Here is a 22,964-nt window from a genome sequence, read left to right as displayed (position 1 = left end):
GTAACAAATGTTTTAGCCATGGTGTGTCTAGTTCTTTTTGGGTGCAAAACAAACGTTCCATCGCAGACTATGTCCTATCAGCTCTGGTGATCATAGCCATTCTCACTTGCTTGAGAATCTTTTGTTATACCATTTATCGGTTGTTGAAGAAGGAAAATCCGCGTGATCATGGCATGGAAATGCAGCAGGAGAGGATAAGATATGCACATTGACATTGGCATTTCCCTGCCAGAGAGAGCAAGTTTGAGATCATGCGTCTCTGGTTGTTCATCAGTCCAGCCTATTATCATTATTGGCAAGTCTCAGTCTGCTTGCTGTCAATTCTCTTGTTTATGAAATTTCTTGTTATAATTGTACTTGTTTGGCTAGAGATCCACTTAAATGAAATTTTTTATTTGTTTTTTTTTCCTGGCAAATGCAAGATTGTTTCTTTTCTCTTCATTTTCCATTCCTATGAGATGATCATATTACAGCAAACCTTGAGGGCAAAACCAATAAAAAAGAGAAGTCAGTGTCATTCCCTAGCAGATAGGAATGGACTATAGATAAAGCAGAGATATCCAAGATAAGATTTCCTATGAATCGCAAAAGGTTCTCTATTAAGCAATTCATTTACACCAAAAAAAGGTTCATCCACAGGCAGAGCAACTTAATAAGCTGTAGACCTCAAATGAAAATAGACAGCCACAAATTTGGAAGCTGAAATTTCAAAACAACCACATGCAACACAAACATTAATAAATTCCATTTATGTAATCTTGCCAGCTTCCCATTCAAGAATAAGTTAGATTACAAATTTCATGTTGTAAATCAATCCACCTGCATGCCTTCGGGAAAAGGTATTGAAGCACAACAATGATAATATCCATTCTCATCATACACAAAACGTTGTGAAAGATGAGCTTCACGTATGAGATACTCCCCCCATTCCTCAGATCCAAACTTCTTGAAAATACCTCGAGCATCAAAGTAATCGTTTTTTCTTCTCTTCTCCCTGAAAATTTTGAGCTCCACATATTAGCCATGCAGACAGTGAAGGCAAATGAAATCATTAAGAACCAGTAGCGGAAGGTTTAGGTAAAGAAATAAAGGGAAAAGAAAACGCATTATTACCCTCTCCTATGGCTTGTCTTCATCACTGTGGCATGCAACTGCAACACAGCAGATATGCAACATTAGTACTTCTGAGACCGAGACCAAAGTAGATAAAATAAGGACACATGGCAACATGAAATGCTCCATCTACATCATTATCAAATCAATCATTGTTTAAGCTGATAAAATTCTAGTTCATGGTTTGTTCCAGGATTAAATAATCTCTCTCTGAAGGTCTAAGGATCCTTCACCCCACCCCCAATTTTCACTTCTTTTGGGGTGGGTGAGTGGGGTGTGAAGACAAATTTTATTTCATAGCCTACCTTTCAAATGATGAAAGTCAAACTACCACACAATATTTTAACACAACTGCATTTGAGAGAGGAATACAACATATACTTGATAAAAATATCCAGTGCATTAAGTTGTGTTACTTTCACAACCACATAATAGCTTAAACCAGTGCATTGACAATTTCAAATTAATATCAGACTTTCAGAGCTTAAGTTGCTCAATATGTATGCATTTACGACAACTCCAAAGTATTTACTGCATAAAAATATCCAGTGCATTAAATTCTGTTACTTTCAGAGCCACTTAATAGCTTAAACCAGTGCATTGACAATTTCAAATTAATATCGGACTTTCAGAGCTTAAGTTGCTCAATATGTATGCATTTACGATAATTCTAAAGTATTTACTGCATGTTTCTGTCCATTTTACTCATTTTTCTAGCATTATAGATTGCCAAATAAGTAAGCCAGCAGCACGACCTGGACTTGGCAACTGTGGAGTTGAAAGAATGACCCAGAAGAACCAAAACTTTCTTTTACATTACTAGGAAATGAACATTTCATAATGCAACAGTCATGGAAAACATGCACATAAATGCTATGAGTATTTTAAAATTAAAGATGGCTTGCACAATCTCCACACACAAATAATTCCCTTAATGAAACTAGGTTTGCATGATACTCTGAAACCCTGATAGGCATTAGCAATGCCATGCATTCCTATTCCAAGATCTATTCTAAATCGTACAATTAAAAGGTTTTAGGGTAACTTCCACATTTGTCCAGTCCCAGAACATTATAAGATCAGGCCTTAAATATAGTACAGGTGGAGAAGGAAGGAAATGACAGTATGGATAAAGATTCAAGACAAGCAACTTATACAACTGAAAAGAAGTACAGAATATTATAAGAAGAAGAGGCTAAAAACCTTCATTTTTATTGGTAACATAGAGCAAAGCAAGTATGCAATGGTTGTTGCAAAGAAAATACCTATATTTTAAATCTGTATTCAGAGAATGAGGGAGCAATTATTGCATATGGTGGCAACATTTGAATAACCCCAAATGTAATATCAGCATATCAAGTATAATCATATAATGATGAACAAGGGATAACTGAAGGGTCACATATTGCACCTTTAACTTATGTTTAGCGTCCTTCTCTAGGACAAGTCCAGCCTCAACAAATGCATCAATAATGACCTCTAAGAAAGCTAAGGAAATCCAAAAGAGTCCAACTCAACTGACAGAAAAACCTCAAATCCATTTGTACTAGGCAGCATTGTCCTCCTTTCCGGTTGTTTCCAAATGCAGCTATAAGAAAATAGATATGTATAAGACATTAGACAATTGACACTTCGATAATTAGGATACGACAGGCACGTAAAAGGCGGTCCTCATTTCCAACTTCTTCTACAGTTGCATAGAGAACACGGGCTTTTGCCATAGAACCTCTCAAGCAATCCTACACAGGGATAACAGCATAAGAGTTCAGGTCCTCAATAAGACAAAATTTAAAAACTATACTGTCACCATGAAACGAGTACATGTAAACAGTTCCACCCTGACAACATTGTTCCTAAATGTAGTCATTTTTAGAAGTTACACCACTAAAAATTAAGAAGCATTCAAACCTAATTTACTGAGGACAAAGTTCAAGGTTGAAAAGGCCACTTTATTTTACTGCAGATAACACAAACAAGAGAATGAATTTCTGTTCTACTTACCAGCCCCTTAAGTCTGATAGAGAGTGGTCGATTATCCAACGCATCCATCACTTTTGATGATATACTCTAAAAAAAGGTATATAGCATTTCATCATCAAATAGTGCTACCAGCAGCCAAAACCTATCTTATTCAAAGACAATATACCTTCAAAACCTCAGTAGCTGCATCAATTCGCTCCTTATTCCAGAGCTTCAACATAAGCACAGTTAAGTGAAATGCTGTAGGTTTGATAAATATAGATTTGTCTATTCCCAAGTCTGTAAAGTGCAACATAAATCAGTAAGATTTTATCAAAGTAAAGAGAGAATGTAAAATAGGAAGAAAATAAATGGATTGATTCTCAAACAAAAGCACAAAACAGAAGCAAATTAGTTAGCTTCAGTAAGTTTGGCGAGTAGTAACAAAATTTTCCCCAAAATAAGCAAGAAAAAGCAAAATAGGAACCAGGATTTCACTGGTAAAAATGGATGGATTGAGACAAATATTATACTTCTGTGAAACTATATCCTGCTATCAGGCATCCATAATCTCTTCATTTAAAATTGGTAATTTTTTTAAATCCTACCAGATAAAGTAGATGGCTTTGATGCTTTAGGTGCGTAACTAACAAGAGGCACGCTAGTTAGATCCACTTTAACATTTTTGTCATCTTCAACTTTAAGTTCAACTGCAACATCAGATCCTCTACTGAACTCTTGGTCCTTATCTTCATTATCAGAAGTACCTTCATTGGGATCACTCTCCACGGTCTCATCCAGGAAAGCATCACTAATTTCCAATATCGAGTTCTGAAAATTCACTAACTTATCAACCAATTCTGGGTGAATAGCTAGTGGAAGAGATATGAAGTGGGAATAATTGAGACCTGGGCTGTTAACTGCCTGTGTTTCAAACCCCAAGAAAGACAGCAAAAAAAGAAGGTTAGTACCATGTCTAGAAAAGGATAAATGATCAAGTGTATATTTGACATCCGCTATGAACAAGTAAACAACTATTCCCTAACATGTATCAAATCACTTTTATTAATTGGAGTCGTTTGTACAGAATATTTTAGATAGAACACAAGGAAAAAAAGCAACTTATGAAAGATTGCTAACTTAACAAAAAGAACACCCATGTTTGCTCACAGCTCTACCACTTGATGTTAAAAGTCAGTTCCATTGCCATCATGAAACCTTTCTGCGTATAATTTTCCTCTTGATGGTAATGAATGCATTTTGGGTTACTTCATCTAACCTTAGATAAATTCACCATTCCACAGAGATGACACAAGTCATGAACTAATAGAATTCATAAAAAATGCCACACAACAAAACTAGCTCCCAAAAATATATAAGATGACAATGAAATAACATACACAAATGAGCAAACCTCATCTATAATAGCTTGTATCTTTTCTGAAGCACTAGTTACACTATCAATTGAACTTCCTTCAATGACTGCAATAGTTAACCACATAAGAGTCAGAAAAAAGGGCTAATCAACATTGTAGCAAATCAATTTAAACACAAAAGATAATGAAAATGTTGAAATTAGAGTTGTCTTAACTTATTAGGATTGGTCATGTTGAAATTAGAAATCAAAGTAACCATGAGCATTCAATATGATAATTTGATGACAATTACATAGTGAGATGCAAATTCACAAAAATCCTTTAAACTTACTAATAGATTCCTCCTCCTTTGATGATGGAATGAAAATCTTAACTCCCATCTCCTCTTCAATTTTTGCTGTGTAGATCCTCTGAGGCAGGAAACTTAGAAGTGTAAGAAAACACAGATTTAACTTTTGTTCAAGAAAATTCATATGCTGAATCTCATACCCTTTTCCTTTGATAAACCGAATTAGAGAGGCACCTACCTACAAATCAAGCAGAGTAAATGAGCCCAAAGACTTAAAAGAGATTTAAAAATTGAAAAACAAAAGAAAAGGAACAGAAAGAATCAAGGGAACACAACAAAAACAGCAAGAAAGCCACAAGTGAAGAGGACTTTTAAATAACATTGCATTAGAAAGGTTGAGATATTTTTGGTGTCTTACCGTATTTATTTAGGAAATAATGCATAAAATTAGTTCTGAAGAAAGCAATGCGCAACAATAGAAATCATGAGTAATAAAATCTCATAGATAAGGTAATTCTGTAGAAGAAATCATAACAAAACATTACATAAACTGGACAGGAAATCACGATATCAGAAATGCACATGAAAAATGCGACAGTGGTGCAACATGACAAAGGCCTAACCACTAAAACACATGCAGATCCATGGCAAGGCATTTCCTTTAGTAGTACAAGAAAAGCAGCATATATAATGCGATCTGATACCAACACAGTTACACAACTCATTTTGGTTGTCAGCTTTCATTTCCACTAAGGAAGCAACATCCCAAATAATCAGAGAGAGAGAGAGAGAGAGAGAGCATAATAGTGACAGAAAGAGTCAGCTGAAAATTGTATTTTCTTAGATACCATGTGACTCAGACAAAACCCATCTCATGAATAGGCCTGAATATATACATATATGTATGTTTGTGTGTGTGTGTGTGTGTGTGTGACAAGTAAAATATTAACATACCTCAATGGAAAGTGAATGCTTCTCCATAGAAAGCACAGACCCTCCTTCTAAAACTTTATTTTCGGTATTATTGTCCAGGAGCTAGAACTGACAGTTGACTGAGTTACTTCAGTTACAGTCACTTGTTTAGTATTTGAAAAGGAGCCAGATGAAAAGTGTACTTCTTGAAGTTGATCTTCATTTTCTGACTCAACAGTCACATCTTTTATCAGGGATTCTGCAGATAAGCATCCAAACAGCAAATATTTAAATGATTAGTTGAAGTAAAACACAATAGAACACTCAAAAAGGTAAACACAATAGAACACTCAAAAGGGGATGATAATGATTCTCAAAATCAATAATAATCATAATAAACTCTACCAAAATACCTAGAAGACATAGGTATTTATAATAGTATTAGTAATTCAACCAGTATTAAGATCTGGAAACCCAAAGTCCCAAACAAGAAAATACTTAAACAAATACTAATTAGGAATCACAAACCAACTCAAACTTCCTATATAAAATAAAATACTACTTCCTAAAAATAATAGAATTCTTAAACTTCCTAATGCTTAAAAAATTAAACTAAAGATCTTAATTTTACAATTAAACATTATATCAAATAATTACTAAATTGAATCTTCCTTGACTGCATCAATAGTATAATGATATTGTTCCAAGACTGACTACTTGTTGACAAGGTCAATTGAAAGTAGTATATAATCTTGAACCAAAAGGCAGGAAAAAATATCTTTCACGTGAGTCTGCATACTGAATATAAATTTGCTATGAGCAAAATCTTCATAGCTTTTGAAATTCGAATTATATATAAATATAATCTGACAGGATGGCAGAAGTATAATTCGATCACTAATTGCAGTTATACATACTACTGGATTAACCAAAATGATAACCCAGAGAAAAAAATGATAGCAAAAAATTCCATGATGAGAAAGGCAAGATATATAAGAAAACTAACCATCAACAGAACTGGCTTCAGTAGATATTGGTCTCCATTGACGAGTAACTGTCTTTTGCTTTTTGTTCCTGTCCATGCTACCTAACCTAATTTTTGGCCCTGTTGTCTTCCTATTAAAGCTCAAACTATAATAAGAACATTGTTCCTGCCACATCAGTTATTGCAATAAAACTAAGCCAGCTGCAGACTCCATTAAATACCACACTACACCTTTTACACATCTAGAATCTCCAAATTATATTGAGCAGCAACAAGAAAAAAATTTTAACACTTATTTTTGACAGAAGAAACTGAAAATTAGTGTACTAAACTAAGAATCTTATGATATAATGCATCAGAAGATCATTTGTTCCACCTTTACGCTTTTACCCCTTTCAATCCAGTTAACAAAATTGCAAAGGAAAAAAAAGAATCAGAACATAATTAAATCACAAAGTGGACTGGAAAGCCAACATAACTTCAGATACAATGTTGAACACTTCAGTTCCTGGAGAAGAATTATTAGTTCTTCAAAATGCATAAGTATCCTCCTCCCTTTTCTGTAAGCATTTTTAGTAGGCTTCCTTCTAAGTTTGGTTTTTTTTTTTTTTTTTCCTCCCCTCAATCCTCCTAAGAAATTACCAGAATAAGAAAAGAAAAATAGTGAAATAATAAAGCTGCTTTTGTTGTTGATGTTTTCGTTCAAATTGTATAAATAAAAGCATGGGTAGAAAAAAAATTTTTGAGTTTATCCAAAACTGCATCTCCTTTTATACATACTTCAAACTCATCCTCAAATAAATTTGCCTTCTCATTCATGAACCTAATCACCATCTGAGAATCTAATATTAGAAAGGAATACGAAAAAAAGGGGTGGGAAGCTACAATTACACCAAAACTTTAAAAAAAAAAATTAAAAAAAATAAAAAAAGTTGACATCGTGCAGAATTGAACATAAAAAAAGAAGTAACAAGATTAATACCTGAAAGTAATTAGCTGGCTTCGACTTCACATATGAATTCCCAAGTTTGAGCACACTATCCGCTCTGCAACTATAACAAAACAAAATCAAACAACTCAACTCAACCATGAATGAGAAAGAAATTTGCAGCTAATAACAGGAATAATTATTTCTACTGATTTAATTAATCAACAATCCATAAGTAAGGAGTACTCATTAAACACCAGGAATACGAGTAGCTCAGCTTCAAGATTAAATTAACTCAACAATTTAGCTTAAAGCTGAACCTAGTACAAGAATCAAATTCGCATAATAGCATTACAAGCAAGTGAAAAGCGTAATTTTTTTAATTAAGTTCATATCATTAACAGTATTTTTTTTTCTTTTTCTATTTTAATGAATAATGAGAAACATAAGGTGGAAAATGTCTGGCATGTTTTTCTCTAGACAATAATTTCTCGAGAAGCAAACAGAAACAGCGTACCTCAAGAGGAAGATTGACCTACGAGCAAACATCCGTATCTTTCTTCTTTCTATACTGCTGTGGAAGAGGAACGGTTTCTATACTTTCACACGTGCGAACCCTAACAAAGCAGAGCGCAATTATCTATTTTTTTATTCCTTTTCATTTATTTACGGTGTAATAATTTATTTTTTAATTTTTTCCATGTATTTATCTATTATATTTTAGGGATATAGTTTCAAATATTTATTATATATATTTAAATTAATTTTAAATAAATATCGATAAAAATATTTAATCTAAAAATTATAAAAAAAAATTTAATTTATATTAGATATATTTTTTTTAAGAATTCGAATTAAAATTTTATAATTTTTGAATAATTTTAATATTGCTGAATTAAATATAAATAATGTAAAAAAAATTAAGAAAAAAATAATGAAGTTGGGTATTATCCAATAAATAGCAGGAGGTAATTAATTAAATGTTTTCAGAGAAAAGCATGCATGTAAATCAATCAATGCAAAAAAGGCAGGATGGAATTCCTGCTTTGCTTAAGGAGGAGAGATTCTTCTTTCTTTTTCTTTTTTTTTCTCTCTTTAGTTGGCTCTCTACAGATTCCTGTTTTCTTTTTCTCTTTACAGTAACCGCAGTGATAATGATACCAAACTTGAAAGAGGAGAGCAAACAATTTCAACTCAAGGCAAGAATACACCAGGAAAACCATATACAGAGTTCATCATCTGCAGTTTAGAATCCAATCAAGGAAAGGAAAGAACCCAAATAATTTGGTGTTGTATTCTGATATCCTTCAAGAACATATCCAAGAGCGCTAGTAAGTAACAAATGTTTTAGCCATGGTGTGTCTAGTTCTTTTTGGGTGCAAAAACAAACGTTCCATCGCAGACTATTTCCTATCAGCTCTGGTGATCATAGCCATTCTCACTTGCTTGAGAATCTTTTGTTATACCATTTATCGGTTGTTGAAGAAGGAAAATCCGCGTGATCATGGCATGGAAATGCAGCAGGAGAGGATAAGATATGCACATTGACATTGGCATTTCCCTGCCAGAGAGAGCAAGTTTGAGATCATGCGTCTCTGGTTGTTCATCAGTCCAGCCTATTATCATTATTGGCAAGTCTCAGTCTGCTTGCTGTCAATTCTCTTGTTTATGAAATTTCTTGTTATAATTGTACTTGTTTGGCTAGAGATCCACTTAAATGAAATTTTTTATTTGTTTTTTTTTCCTGGCAAATGCAAGATTGTTTCTTTTCTCTTCATTTTCCATTCCTATGAGATGATCATATTACAGCAAACCTTGAGGGCAAAAACCAATAAAAAAGAGAAGTCAGTGTCATTCCCTAGCAGATAGGAATGGACTATAGATAAAGCAGAGATATCCAAGATAAGATTTCCTATGAATCGCAAAAGGTTCTCTATTAAGCAATTCATTTACACCAAAAAAGGTTCATCCACAGGCAGAGCAACTTAATAAGCTGTAGACCTCAAATGAAAATAGACAAAAATATTTACATTACAACTCAACCAAAAACGAAGGCTCCAGTGCATAATAGAAAAAACAATGCCGAGCTGAGAGCACTCTCGTTCCTATATACTATTGCTATTTACTTTATAATAATAATAGGGTGGATGTAAGAATCCACGGCCGATTGTGTTCTTCAAGTCGCACATTGCGTAGGGGAGTGAAAGAGCCCTTACTCTTTTAACAATTAGTTAATCATTATTGTGTATATTTACCATTGTGCATTAAAACTGAAACAAGACTACAATAATCAATTAATACAGAAGAGCTTGATCTCTTATATACGGTTCTCAAATGACTATACTGTATGTTTGAAACACATTAAAGTACATAACTCCCTATTGCAGCTCAAAATACTCATAACCACTGGATGATAAGGGCCCCTGTCCTTGTTGGCGCGCGTTACTCGCTACAGTTTTATGACTCCATCAAGATTACCTGTGCAAATTGTTCATTCTTCTCCATTATCCTCCCCTATTCGCCCCAAAAATGCTGAAAACACACCCAACAGGTTCTGTGTGACCCACTAAAACTGCTAGGCATGTGTGTTGCCTGTATGATTCTCACAGCCAAACCATGCTAGCTGAATCAGTTGACCCTCTGATCACATAGCTATCCACATTGCTTATGCACATAACTTCATGTGTGTGACCTGGAGTGCACCACCGTATTGTAATTGGCCTGAGACTCTAAGCCAGTAATGAATGTACCCATCAGTGCATCCACCATACAGTACCCTGTTATCTGTGGTCATGGTCAAGGTCTTTACAGCTGAGAATCTGGCAGGCAGGGTTGTGATGAGAGAATATGGCCAGTCTCCAATGCAAAAGTTGCGACGCCAGACTCTGACGGCGGCATCTGATATATGTACCACATTCTTTTACTTCATTATTATCAGTGAAGTTCTTACTGAGTTAGAAAAGCACTTTCAATTTACCATATGCAGAGACAGGGACAACCTAACAGAGTATAAAAAACAAGTTCGATATGTTCTAGATACATTTTATGATGAAGGGCAACTTTCATTAAGTACCGGGTCCAAAATGGAGGAGGATATTAGTTGCGGTGCAATATTGCAGCAACAACTTTCAGATGAAATTAATCATCCACGCACGACCTCTAGCCCAGTTCATTGCACAGAGTTATGTGCAGAGGCAACTCGAAGTCCGTGCATAATATAAATAGGAGTGGTTGTGTGCTACCATTGTAGGGCTCAATATTTCATGTGTAACAAATAACCTCTAGGCCTTTTTTTTTTCTTTTTCCTTTTGTTTTTTTTTGGTATTGCTTCCCAGTAGCATCATAAATCAGCTTTCACACTGTTGAGTCCATCAAAGAGATACCATGCTTAGCATACAAATAAGGGCTTAGCATTTCTACTTCTTCTAACATTAGAGAAATTTCACAGAAGCATACAAATCAAACAATAAGGCATTTTTATACCGGAAAGCTTCTGTTATGCAATTATATATGGTCTTAAAAGAGCTACTGGCAAATGTGTTCACATATTAGGTCGGAAAGTTGTGAAGGCTCAAGACCATGAACCATCTAATACATGTTGGAGTTGTGATATTCATTTAAGACTACTAGCGGCCTCAAGTCATATATATTGTAATGAATTGGTATTTGAGACAAAGCTAAGGATTAATTAGCCAAGGACTTTTCTCTCCATTTCTCCCAATCCAAACAAAGGGTTATTCTTCTGGTAAGGAAAGAAAATGTTCTTAAACATTTTTTTTGTAAAATTATAAGCGAAATGGCCTCCCATGAAGCATCCATTGATGTAAATTCATGAACTAATCTAGGAAAAGAAACAAACTAAGTTCCAAACAAAATAAGAAGTTAAAGACTAGCTTCAATGTAAAAGATTTACTGTGAAACCCCACATGACAAACAATAAACAAAAGCCACATTGAAGATAACCATCTTATCTTTTCCGGCAACGTAGCTACAGGCATAACCTCCGGTCTTCGGTATGGTCGCCAAATGAAAGTATTTGAAAGCTCCATCCCATGATCTTCGCCAAACTCGATCGAGTCTTGCCATCACCGTGGGCAGCATAAACTCTATCATGTGAAACCTCCAATGCCATCTCCATACATTCCTTATTCTTGAGCTGCCCACATTCGTTGAACTCTGGCAATTTCCATATTCGTATCAAATTGGTATTAGAAACCGTAAAAATGAGGCCATTTGAGATACCGTTGATAGTATCTGGCCATCCTTCTTGACGATGGAAGATAGGCAAGCATATGTTGTTCTAGAGCTAGAAACAAGGTTAAATATTTTACAAGAAATAAAATTTTGAATTTAAATATTAATTTTTTAATCATTGAATTGAATTATTCCCTCATGATTTGAAATTCTCTATTTGTATGTCTATTATTGTATTATATCAATTATTTGAATTAATTAAATATATTCTGTTATTTTATCGCACATAAATTATTATTAATTAGAAAATCAAAGTGATGTTGAAAACTTCGCTATTAATAAAGTTAAACCTGATTGCTCATTATTTTTTATTTTTAATTTTTAATTTAAAATTACTTCTGCAACACTCAAATGGAATGGAATGTTACAAAACAATTAGGGTTTGTTTGTTTGATGAAAATGTAATTTTTTTTTATATTTTTTTTATATGTTGAGATCCTTAAATTTGAGATACTCAAAAAATAGTAAATAGGAAATTTTTTTATCATTTAAAAAAAATAATTTTTTTTAGAGAAAAAATTATTTTTGTTAATGATCTTATTAAAATATAATTATTTTAATGAAAAATATAATTTTTATATAAATTATTTTTAGTGAAATAAATTATTAAATTATTTTGTTTTACTAATTTTCAATATGATTGATCAATCAAATTATAAATAGCAAAATAACAAACAGTTTCATTTTTTTTAAAACAACAAACGATTTCAATTAAACACAGTTTTTTAACTGACATAATTAATAATTTAAAAATATATTCCAAAAATTCAGAAAAAAAAAACATAATAAAAAAAATAAAAAAAGAAGCTCATGACTTGATCTTCATTTCCATGATTTCACACGCGTAATGTGGCTGTCTTCAGTACTGAAACTTGAAGAAAAGTTTAAAACTTTAACGTTCACACTCTAAATCACACACACAGTCCTAACGCCTCCACTACTGCCTCCAGTCCACCAAGATGCTGGAGCGAGTCCTCTCGTTCCGTGGTGCTTCTCCTCACCCCGACGACGCCGTTTCCGACTCCGACACTTTAGCCATCTCCGGCGACGAGTCCAAGACCAAGAAACAGAGCCTTTACTTATTGGCTGCCAATTACATGTCCCGCTTGTCGCACGTCTGTCCTTGTCCTACCCCGTGTCTAATCCTCTGCCTCCTTGTTGTTTTTGTGTCCATTGCTTCTCTGCTATTTCATTCGCGGAACTTCGTCTGCGTTTCTCCTTTCGATCCTAAGACCCGGGTCGGATTTTTCGGGTTCGATGGTCTCGAGTCGGATTTTGGAGTCCTTGGTGTTCCTTGGTGTAAGTCTCTTTTTCCTCATCAATACATAGGTGTTCGTGGGTTTGATTCAGATCTGGGTTTGGATCTTTATGTTTGATCGTGCTCTTATTGGTTTTGCCGGGGCAAATGTAGGCAAAGCAAAGGAATTTTAGTTTTGAATTGTAGTGAGATATCCTTTTAACTTGGTAATTTTATGGATGGAACCGTAACTAGCGTCCTTTGGCATTCTTAGGTGTTGCTTATTAAAATCAAGTTTCCAGTTTCGCAATACTTCCCATTTTGTGATGGCTTATTCCTGCAATTATTTTCAATGGGAACTTATGTCAATGTAAAAGTGAATTTTCCCCTAATTAGAAAAAGGAATAGTAGTTGTGTGTGTGTGTGTGTGAGAGAGAGAGAGAGAGAGAGAGAGAGCATGGGGTATTGGGGAGATGTGGGGATGGTGCTTTTGTTCCCAGATTGATGAATTAAGTGAAAACTACTCTCTAACTACCATTTGAGCAGATGGTTGAAAATTTTGTAATAATTTTGAAGAATTGCTTAATACTTCTAAACACTTTATTATAATTTATGGACTGTTTGATCCTCAAACATTTGTGTATTTGGTGGAAATCACCTTGTTCAATCTGCAAAATTTATTGGTTCCCTAAACTTATTTCATTCCTTATGTTCTTCTTAAAAATATAAGTTGGTGTAGAGTTCATGTCTATGATCTTCCTCGCAGACTTGTGATATTTTCATTCTCTTTATTTAGAAAAAAAAAAAGTGATTTATAATATCTTGGCTGATTTTTTTTTTCAATGATCAGCATCTTGATTTATTTGAAATTTGAGTTTGAGCTCTTATAATCTACTCCCTTTTAATTCTTGTTTTTGGTAAAAGGCAGATCGAAACATGGAAAAACAGTGGAGTGGACATCCAAGGATTTAATCAAGGGCTTGGAAGAGTTTGTACCAATATATGAAACTAGGCCAATCAAAAACAACGTGTATGGAATGGGTTTTGACCATAGCTTTGGGCTTTGGTTTATTGCAAGGCGGCTGAAGCCTGATCTGATGATTGAGAGCGGTGCTTTCAAGGGGCATTCCACTTGGGTACTGCGACAAGCAATGCCAGACACTCCAATTATTTCGCTTTCACCCAGACATCCTGAGAAATACCTAAAAAAGGGTCCTGCTTATGTTGATGGAAACTGCACATACTTTGCTGGAAAAGATTTCGTAGATTTTGGAAGTGTTGAGTGGAAGAGTGTGATGAAGAAACATGGGATTACTGATCTCAGTCGAGTCCTTATATTCTTTGATGACCATCAAAATGAACTAAAAAGGTGTTCACATTATCTAATTAGTAATAATTATTCTCCATACATAGTTAGCTCTATTAAATTTTTCTTGCTGATTTTTTTGTTTAATGTTTTTTGTGGCAGAGTAAAGCAGGCACTGAATGCTGGCTTTAAACATCTTGTTTTTGAAGATAACTATGATACTGGAACAGGAGATCATTATTCCTTAAGGCAGATATGTGATCAGTCCTATGTAAGAGGTGCACTCTCTTCCCCTTCTGTTAATATAAATTTCATGGTTGCTTTTCATCTACAATATGAACTGTGTTTTGAAAACTGAACAACATCAAGAAGGGAGAGGGCCTAGGGTTGAGAGAGTCTTTGAAGTTCTAGAAAGTTAACTGATGGTCAACTTAGTGATGTTGGCAAGATGTAATGAACATAAATTAGGTAATCATGGTATGATAATGATAGCTTGGTCAGAATGTAGGTAGCTTTGCATCCTTCTGATACTCCCAAAATAATTTTAGATGAAACAGATTGCCACAGAAACCTACATGCCAACATTAAGCAGCCTCAATTGCCATAACTCACATGAAATCAGCTGATGTCAGTTAAACTGATCAGGTCAACCAACTAATGATTCAGTTTGAATAATCTACATTTTTATTTGTACCTCATTAGTGAGTAGGCTACTTGCTTGTTATCCTGGTTTTTTTTTTTTGGCATTCTGGTCCAGTTTTCAAAACACAGATATGAACATTATTCTTTTCTTTCCTCTAAATGAAAAGTTTTTTTTTTTTTTTTTAATTTTTATGCATGAGAAACTTTCAATTCTATTAAAAAAGGAAATAGTGATGAATTGGATTTTGACAAGAAGAAAATATTTATATTTATGGAGTTGAGGGCAATCCATGTATTGCAACGGATATTTTAATTGGTTCATTAGCTAGATTTAGGATCTGGCAATAATAGATAGGCAATATTTGGGGCCATTTTATGGTCTTACCATTTGTTAGTTGTCTACTTTATATGACATTAACTCACTCCTTGACATTTGGATGTGAAGCATGCATCTTTTTCTTTCACTTTACTTTTTTTGGGACCCTTGTCTATTTTTACAGTGCATCGTATGTCTTAACTGTAAAGCCTATGGGCTCTGGGCCTTTCCCTTTTGTGAACTCCTTAAAAGAAATCTAGCTATTTTTTCCCTTATGATTTAATGATTTGAGTTTCTTTTGCAATCTTATTCTCAATTCATTAGCATCTTTATCTTTCATATAATAGGGTTGTAGTTCTTGTCTTGTGCCATCAACCAGTGAACTCACAAATTTGGTTTTGTCAGCTATACCCTCACTTCTCATCTCTGAACATCAGAATGATAGTGGTCATTGATTTATTACCAACACAAGAAGATAAGGGCCCCAATTTGATTCATGTTATGTTCCTTGTCTGATTCATTTTCTCCCATTCTTTAATTGCCCTGGGGACAGTTGCAAAAATTACTCGTTTCCTATAAATGTACACAAGTCTGCTCTTTATTTTTTCTTCCCAAACAAGAGAGAGTGAATAGAATAAAAATAAATAAAGGTTAGCTTTTTCAATTGTCAGAAGAGGAATAGATAATGAAAGCTTTCCCTTTTGTCCATTCTTCCCGAAGGGTGCAAGATGTATTATAACTATGAAGAAGGAATAAAGGGAAAAGGAAGATATAATCTTGACTAGTGCAACAAAAGTTATGTCATATTTTAAATATTTTGTGATGTAAGTTTTTTTTTTTCCCTTTAAATTTTTTCCAGATTCAGCTGTGACGTTTTCACTGGAGAAATTTCCTCCATTATCTCTAGTTTATTGCAGTACTATAGGCATCTGATTCTAGATCAGAAATCGATTCTGATATTTTGAATATTTACTTCATTTTATAAGGCCTTCTTTCTTTTCTTGTTTTTTTTTTACTTTAACCTAGGTGGTGGTCACAGCTGCTTTAGGGATAGCGATGAAAGCAGGATTAGATCAAAAAGAAAGAAATTCTGGGAGAAGGCAGTTGACATAGATGAACTGTGTGGTCCAAATGAAGTGTGGTGGGGTGTTAGAGGCTGGATGCGGGATAACTTTAATCACAGTAACAAGCCAATTTCCTTTGAGGAACATTTTCAGAGCAGCCGGTTTATTGAATCAATCCTCGATGTTTATTGGGAGCTTCCCCCAGTAGCTGGTCCTTCCCTCACTCATCAAACACGGTATGATCCTGCTCGAACTACACCACCTATTGTTGAAGATGGTCGCTATGGCCTGTTCCAGCGGCTTGGTCTAGGTAGACTAGAGACATCTGTATTTAATGGCTATACCCAGATGGTATACCTTCAAATCTCTGAACAAGAAAATTAAAGCTGTCCAGAGTGGATGACAGAGCTATTAGGTTTCAGTAGATTGAAACACAAAGGTTGTTAATGTTCATGCCTTTTTCACAGGCTTTCAGAATGTTACCTTTCTTCTAACATGTTTGGGCAATATCCTGTTAATATTTATTCCTTTATTTGTCGTCTTCAAATCTCAAATCTTCTTAATTGACTTTGTAATCTTGTGATGAAAATGGGCAAGCACTCAAAATCCATGAGGTGACTATACTATTTCTAACTTAATTGAGCAGAATTGGGCACAGTAGCTACTGTATCCTCTTAAAACGTGATTATTCAAGTCTTACCTGTTTTAATGGCCTATTTTCCACAATCAATGGAGGTAACTGTGGTGGTACTAGTTAATAGCAGCCGTCGAGTTTTAGAAATAGAGGTCCTGCAGATGTGCAGGAAAGTTGGAGACAACACAGTAACAGATTGCAGTGGTGCCTCCTGGCATTAATCCTGAACGAAATAACTAACGAAGCTGTGATACAGATACTTGTATGTAACCCTACAACAGTATGTTCTTGTGAGTGAATCTTCTCATAGGACCACATTGCATACCAAATGATAATCATTTAGGAACAAATTTTAGTAATTGAGCATTGTATTGATCAGAGCTAATAAAACTCTTCTTTATTTAAAGAGGGAGATAGAAGATGGTTTATAAACAATCCATTCATTTACATAACTTGAAATACACATGAAAAGAGTAGAGCTAAGAGAATAATTAAACTAAGCAAACCCTAAATATTTGTCTTCAATGACATTCTGTCTACTAGAAAGTTTTTTCTTCCCCAGTTCACTAAAAAAAGCAAACTTATGACATTTCCAAACATATACTGCTCATGAGCAAAGTACTCAACTTTTACACACTCTTCAGGCTTCTTGGAATTTCAGAAAACTTGTTTTTGAGCCTCCTTGAATAATGATGCTTGTACACTAATTACGATTCTTGCATTTCTCCATGGCCCTTGGAGCTGCAAAAGCACAAGGATCAAAACCCATTTTCTCAGAGGATATACAAATGTTAAAATTTGTCCATGGAAACAAATTAATAGGACCTACCAAGTCCAATTGCCTCTGAACCTTTCATGATCCTCAGCCTCCTGCATGAGTCGGTAAACATCCTGTATTAACATAGAACAACAAAGTTTTACCAATATCTCAGTTTTCTCAAGGCACAAATTATGCAAATTCAGCGCACTAAAAATTATTCATAAGCTTCAAAATTGAATGTTAAAAGTGAATGCACTTACTCCCAGGGTACATCACCAACAAGCATCCAATCACCATCCTTGTCTTCATATGTGAGAACATATTCAGAGCCATGGAGCAGATCCTTTAAACAAGTCTCGCTCAGGCCATCTCGCCCTGGAAATCCATGGGAACCGCATTGTCCTGAATCATAGCCAACACAAGTCAATGACCTTTCATGACATCTAAGAACACCCAAGTTAGAAAATATGCAGATAACATGAAATCCAGAATCTTGCTAGCCCCCATTGAGAAGAGCAGATTTGAAATGATATGTCCCTAGAAACAAAACATTCTTCTTCACTTTGGTCAACCATAAGATCCCAAATTTCCAGTGGTGGAGATGGTCAATATTAACAACAGAACATGTCCAAACCCACTATCTCTTGCTAGTCTTTTTTAGTAGGCAGTTTAAAAAAAAATTCTACATTGACAAAAATTCCAATGGCAGAATGTCTCATTTTAAATATTTTATTTGTACAAAAGTTCAATTCTTCCCATGATTTTGTAATAAAGTTCAATTAAATATAAAATTCAAAAGTTAGATCAATTAGACTCTAAAATTGACAAAATAAATCAATTAAAATTTTACAAAAATTACAAATTGATGATTTTTTATTTTAATTTTCAAATGAATTTTGTTTTCTACCATTGTTTTTTGGGAGGGAACATAGAGAGATGGACGAAGGTAGAAAGAGTAGAGATATAAAGAGCATAAAGAGACAGACCAATTTGTAGCTTTTTACAAGTTTTAGAGAGAAAATTGTAAAATGTTAAAATACCACTTTACTGCGTTTTTTACACAGACCTGAATTTAGAGTAAATTAATTTAATTTACCAATTTCACAATTTAATTAACCCAACTTTTATGTTTTGTTTTTAATTAAATTTTACTGTCAAGATGAGGAGCAAATTGACATTTTATCCCATTTTATTTTAAGCATCCAAGCAGAAACTTAGCTGAAAAAATTGTACAGCATAAACATTCAAGAATAAGATATTCAATTCAACAATACAGGAAATAGATGTAAGCAATCACTTCAGATATTTTGCATAACTATGTTTTAGCTGGGGTTGTTTATGCGCTTTATGATTCAACTGTGTGTGTTGGGGGTTAAATTCTTGTTTGTGTGAGAGGGAGAGAGGGCATACCAATGGTAAAGCAACTGAACATCTTCTCAAGTGCAGATGAAAGTTCCACATAGTTGGTGTAGGTTTTGAGGTCGACCTTCCTGAGGTATGGTGCACCATCCATGCTAACCTTTACGTAAAGGCAACCAAATCCAGATTTTCCTTCAGCTTCTTCATTGTTCTTTGTCAAATTAGAGGCCATAGTGTTCTTCCTGAACGAACGAATAGGTGGCCATCCTACCACTTGTGCCCTGTTGCATAAAATTTTGGATCAGCATTCACCAAAATTGCCATAATCTTGAAATGGAAATGACAAGAAAACATGCATCATTAATTTTTAAGAAATTTTCATGGAACACATAGGAACTCTGCAAGTTCTTCAAAGCAAATCATTTAACATAATCCGGAGATTGCATGAGTGAGAAGCATAAAAATTTAGATTCTATCACAAAAAGAAGTGACAACTAAACAGAGTTAAATGTCCAGCAGAAAACAATCATAAACCAAACAAGATTATGGAGGCTAACTAGAGATTAATTAAACCAAATACAAGAAAGAAAAAGCAAAAATTATAAAGAAAATAAATGAACATGATTAGAAAAGGAAGAGAAATTGAAAACTGAAGGTTCTTTTCCAATTTCTATGTTCCGGGTCCCAAACCCCCTTTAAGAACACCCTCCTGCGCTAAGTGTAACACTCGTGGCTAGACCAGAGGTTAGTTATTCCATTTATCTTCCAAACCAGAGCAGATGGTTTGATTTGTTCACTGTTTCATTTTTCTGGGAACTTAATAGTTTGCTTGTCTTCCCTTTTCCACAATTTTCACTGTAATTAAAGATTAGTCAAGGCAACAGACAGAGTAACAAACCTTAACGGCCCAAACAAAGAAACCAACTCTATATAGTAGGTTAGGTGAGCTTACTTTGAAGCAGGAGCATTATTGTTCTCATTTGCACCAGATACTTGACTGTTCTTCTCTTGAACCGGCTTTGGAGATTGAGTAATAACACCGACAACCTCTTTCTTAGCTGGTCCGCATACAGAAGATTTCTGTGTATTACCATTATCACCTCTGGGAGAAAATAACACAGCCCCCTTATTCAAACCAGCATCAGATCCATTATTCACAGAGAAAACCCATTTCCCAGAAGACCCATCAATGGCATCTGAGAAACCTCTTTTAGCCCCTGAGACTAAATTCTTTAATGGGCTAAGAGAATACCCATTAGTGTTGGTATCAATATCTTTACCAAAAAGAGACACTCCAGGCAAGGGTTTTCTCTCAGGGGACTGAGACCCAGGCAAACCAAGCCTGAGCTCAGTTTCTTTCAGGTTGAGAGAATTCTTGTTTATGTTGCTGTTCTCTTCTGTTGAGAGAGTAGAGGAGGAAGAAGAGGAAGAGGAAAGCTTGTCAGAGATTCTTTCCATGGGAGAATTCTCTGATAAGCCTATGTAATCATGTTCTTTTGGAATAGACATCAAAGTTGTTCACGATGAAAGAACTTGAAAAATACAGACCAGCAAAAGGTTGAGGAGCAAGAACGAGACCAGGAGAATGGCTAGAGAGAGAGAGATAGATATGCAGTCTGGTTAGCTCTGCAAGGGCTGGTTTTTGTTGATGCAGAAAAGAAGCTTCTTTAGCCTTTCTGTAGCTACTTTGCTTTTCATTTATATATAAATATTTGATTTTTGCTAAAAAATTTTAACTTTCTTTTTTTTTTTTTTTGGGGGGGGATTCAAAACCTTTTCAATACCATAAAGTAAAGGCATGATTTCTTTCCTATGTATTATAAAAAAAAAATAAAAAATAAATAAAAAAAGAATAAAAAAGTAAAGCATGATGACTTTAGGATGGGATCAAGAATGCTATTCGCTATACCCAGTCTAGTTCTACAGTTTCTTACTTCGAAAACGAACTCTGATAAACATATTTATCATAATCACATTCACCATTATCTTGTTGATGAGATGTGCATGCTGCTGCTAAATTAAAATAAAAAAAAATGTAATCTTTATCAATTAAAAAAAAAAAAAAAAGAAGAAGAAGAAGAAGAAATGTTCCAACAGCCTGACTCTTAGTAACCAAACACATATCACTCACTGCAGACCCACTCTCTTAATTTTCTACTCAAGAAGGGTTCCACCGACAGGCCACTGAGTATCCCCCGGCAACATTTTACACTGTGCGTTGTGTCACAAGGTTTTTACTCGAGTACGGTCATTATTATTTCACCTATAACGCAAGCTAAGGCTGTATAAGAAAAAAGAAAAAAAAGTGCAGAAACAGAGCAGAAAGTGACGGAACGAAATGAACATCTGTGTGTCGTATGCTTGGTAATATCAAATGCTGTGACAAAAATTCAGATCTGCGATCATAACTCTTCCTTTTTCACCCCATTTTATATATATATATATATATATATATATATATAATATATATATTTTCTTCTTTTCCTTTTCATGATTACGTGCATACATATATATTTATGTTTACTTCCTCTGTGTGCATGTATGTGTATTGTGGGAAATGGCTGGAAAGCTGACATCGAACAATCAGAGCAACATGGGATCAAAAATCTCGGGTTTCAAAACTCCTATATTCGAATAAGACAAACCTGCCAAATAATAATAATAATAATAATTATCAAACTAAATAAAATTTATTTTTAGTTTCTCTTAATTTTGTAAATGGTAATATACAAAAGTGAGAGACGTGATTTTTCTGATTGATTTTCGCTTTACTGTTAGGGTCAGTGAACTGTCGGGTGAATTTCTTGCTGCAAGGTTGATTGTGTCGGTGAATCTTTTCTTCCCATGGGATAGGCTTGGCCGCTGGCGGAGAGAGCAATGTGCTAGATTTTTATGAGTTTTTAATTTAATAAATTTTAATAAAATAAATTTAAATAATATATAATTAAATTAAAATATATTTAAATTTAAAAATTAATATTTATAATGTGTTTGGTTCAATTTTATATAATTATTATTTGTTATTTAAATTTATTTATATAAATATTTAATTAAATATAAAATATATATATATTATAATAATATTTATAAAATTTTATATATTTATTTTATATAAAAATAAAATTAAAATATTTTATAAATTTATTAAAATTTTAAAGTATAAATTATTAATAAAATAATTCTTTATATAAAATTTAATTAAAATATATAAAATTAAATGGGTTCAGATATTTTTTGAATAATAATAATCAAATTTGAGATGAATTAAGATAGTTGAAAATAAATTTTAATTAGGTTTGAAATGAATTCGGGTTCAGATACATTGATTTTTACATATACCTTATCAATTGTTATGTTTAACCATTGATTTAGTTTGGATCTATTTTTAGTAATAATCAACAGATTCTGAGAGAGTGAATTAAAATCAGACAAGATTAGTCTAGTTTTAATTAATTTCTATTCTTAATCAATTCTTATTTAATTTTAATTTTATTCAAAAGGGCTATAATTTTTCTTTTTTTTTGCAATTTTAGTTTCGATTTGAAAATAATTTAATTCACATAGCACTATCAAAAGTTGCTATCAAATTTGTTTTAGAAAAAATAAAAATACGATTTGAACCAACCAAAGCCAATGGTTCAAATTTTCGATTTCTATTTAAGGTTTCAAGAAGAGACTCTAACCGATCCTCTACGGTCTGACTTAGAATCAATGCAATTCATTGAATTATTAATACGGTTTGATTTCGAGTTTAATTGGACTTGATCTCAATCAAATTCAAAGATTTAATAATAAAATATAAATAAATTAAATTAAAAAAAATAAAATAA

General features: G+C 33.8%; 2 protein-coding genes and 2 pseudogenes across 2 annotated transcripts; 1 reads left to right on the top strand and 3 right to left on the bottom strand.

Annotated features, from left to right (window-relative positions):
* Positions 1–721: 721 nt before the first annotated feature.
* Positions 722–8,229, bottom strand: LOC131180894 (uncharacterized; annotated as a pseudogene).
* Positions 8,230–9,689: 1,460 nt separating this feature from the next.
* LOC110670705 (protein JINGUBANG-like) lies at positions 9,690–11,648 on the bottom strand (annotated as a pseudogene).
* A 998-nt stretch (positions 11,649–12,646) lies between these two features.
* LOC110656141 (uncharacterized) lies at positions 12,647–16,913 on the top strand. The gene is made up of 4 exons (XM_021812748.2): positions 12,647–13,115; positions 13,978–14,422; positions 14,522–14,637; positions 16,344–16,913. Exons 1-4 carry the CDS (start codon positions 12,776–12,778, stop codon positions 16,763–16,765), a joined length of 1,323 nt encoding a protein of 440 aa, XP_021668440.2. The 5' UTR covers positions 12,647–12,775; the 3' UTR covers positions 16,766–16,913.
* A 452-nt stretch (positions 16,914–17,365) lies between these two features.
* LOC110670723 (auxin-responsive protein IAA27) lies at positions 17,366–20,805 on the bottom strand. The gene is made up of 5 exons (XM_021832881.2): positions 20,087–20,805; positions 19,186–19,415; positions 18,036–18,177; positions 17,845–17,906; positions 17,366–17,756 (listed from the first exon to the last, which is right to left on the bottom strand). Exons 1-5 carry the CDS (start codon positions 20,641–20,643, stop codon positions 17,719–17,721), a joined length of 1,029 nt encoding a protein of 342 aa, XP_021688573.2. The 5' UTR covers positions 20,644–20,805; the 3' UTR covers positions 17,366–17,718.
* Between the last annotated feature and the right edge of the window lie 2,159 nt (positions 20,806–22,964).

This window comes from Hevea brasiliensis, chromosome 6 (genome assembly GCF_030052815.1).
Source record: "Hevea brasiliensis isolate MT/VB/25A 57/8 chromosome 6, ASM3005281v1, whole genome shotgun sequence".
Taxonomy (NCBI): Eukaryota; Viridiplantae; Streptophyta; class Magnoliopsida; order Malpighiales; family Euphorbiaceae; genus Hevea; species Hevea brasiliensis.
The sequence above is the reverse complement of the archived record's forward strand: the minus strand, read 5'-3'. Positions and strand labels throughout refer to the sequence as shown.

Bases quoted from the DNA above. Each gene is read 5' to 3' on its own strand.
- LOC110656141 (XM_021812748.2), top strand. From the start codon at position 12,776: ATGCTGGAGCGAGTCCTCTCGTTCCGTGGTGCTTCTCCTCACCCCGAC. The intron at 13,116-13,977 runs GTAAGTCTCTTT...TTTTGGTAAAAG, and splicing joins AGTCCTTGGTGTTCCTTGGT to GCAGATCGAAACATGGAAAA. The intron at 14,638-16,343 runs GTGCACTCTCTT...ACTTTAACCTAG, and splicing joins TGATCAGTCCTATGTAAGAG to GTGGTGGTCACAGCTGCTTT.
- LOC110670723 (XM_021832881.2), bottom strand. From the start codon at position 20,643: ATGTCTATTCCAAAAGAACATGATTACATAGGCTTATCAGAGAATTCT. The intron at 18,178-19,185 runs GTATGCCCTCTC...GCTATGATTCAG, and splicing joins GTTCAGTTGCTTTACCATTG to GACAATGCGGTTCCCATGGA. The intron at 17,757-17,844 runs GTAGGTCCTATT...GTGCTTTTGCAG, and splicing joins TTCAGAGGCAATTGGACTTG to CTCCAAGGGCCATGGAGAAA.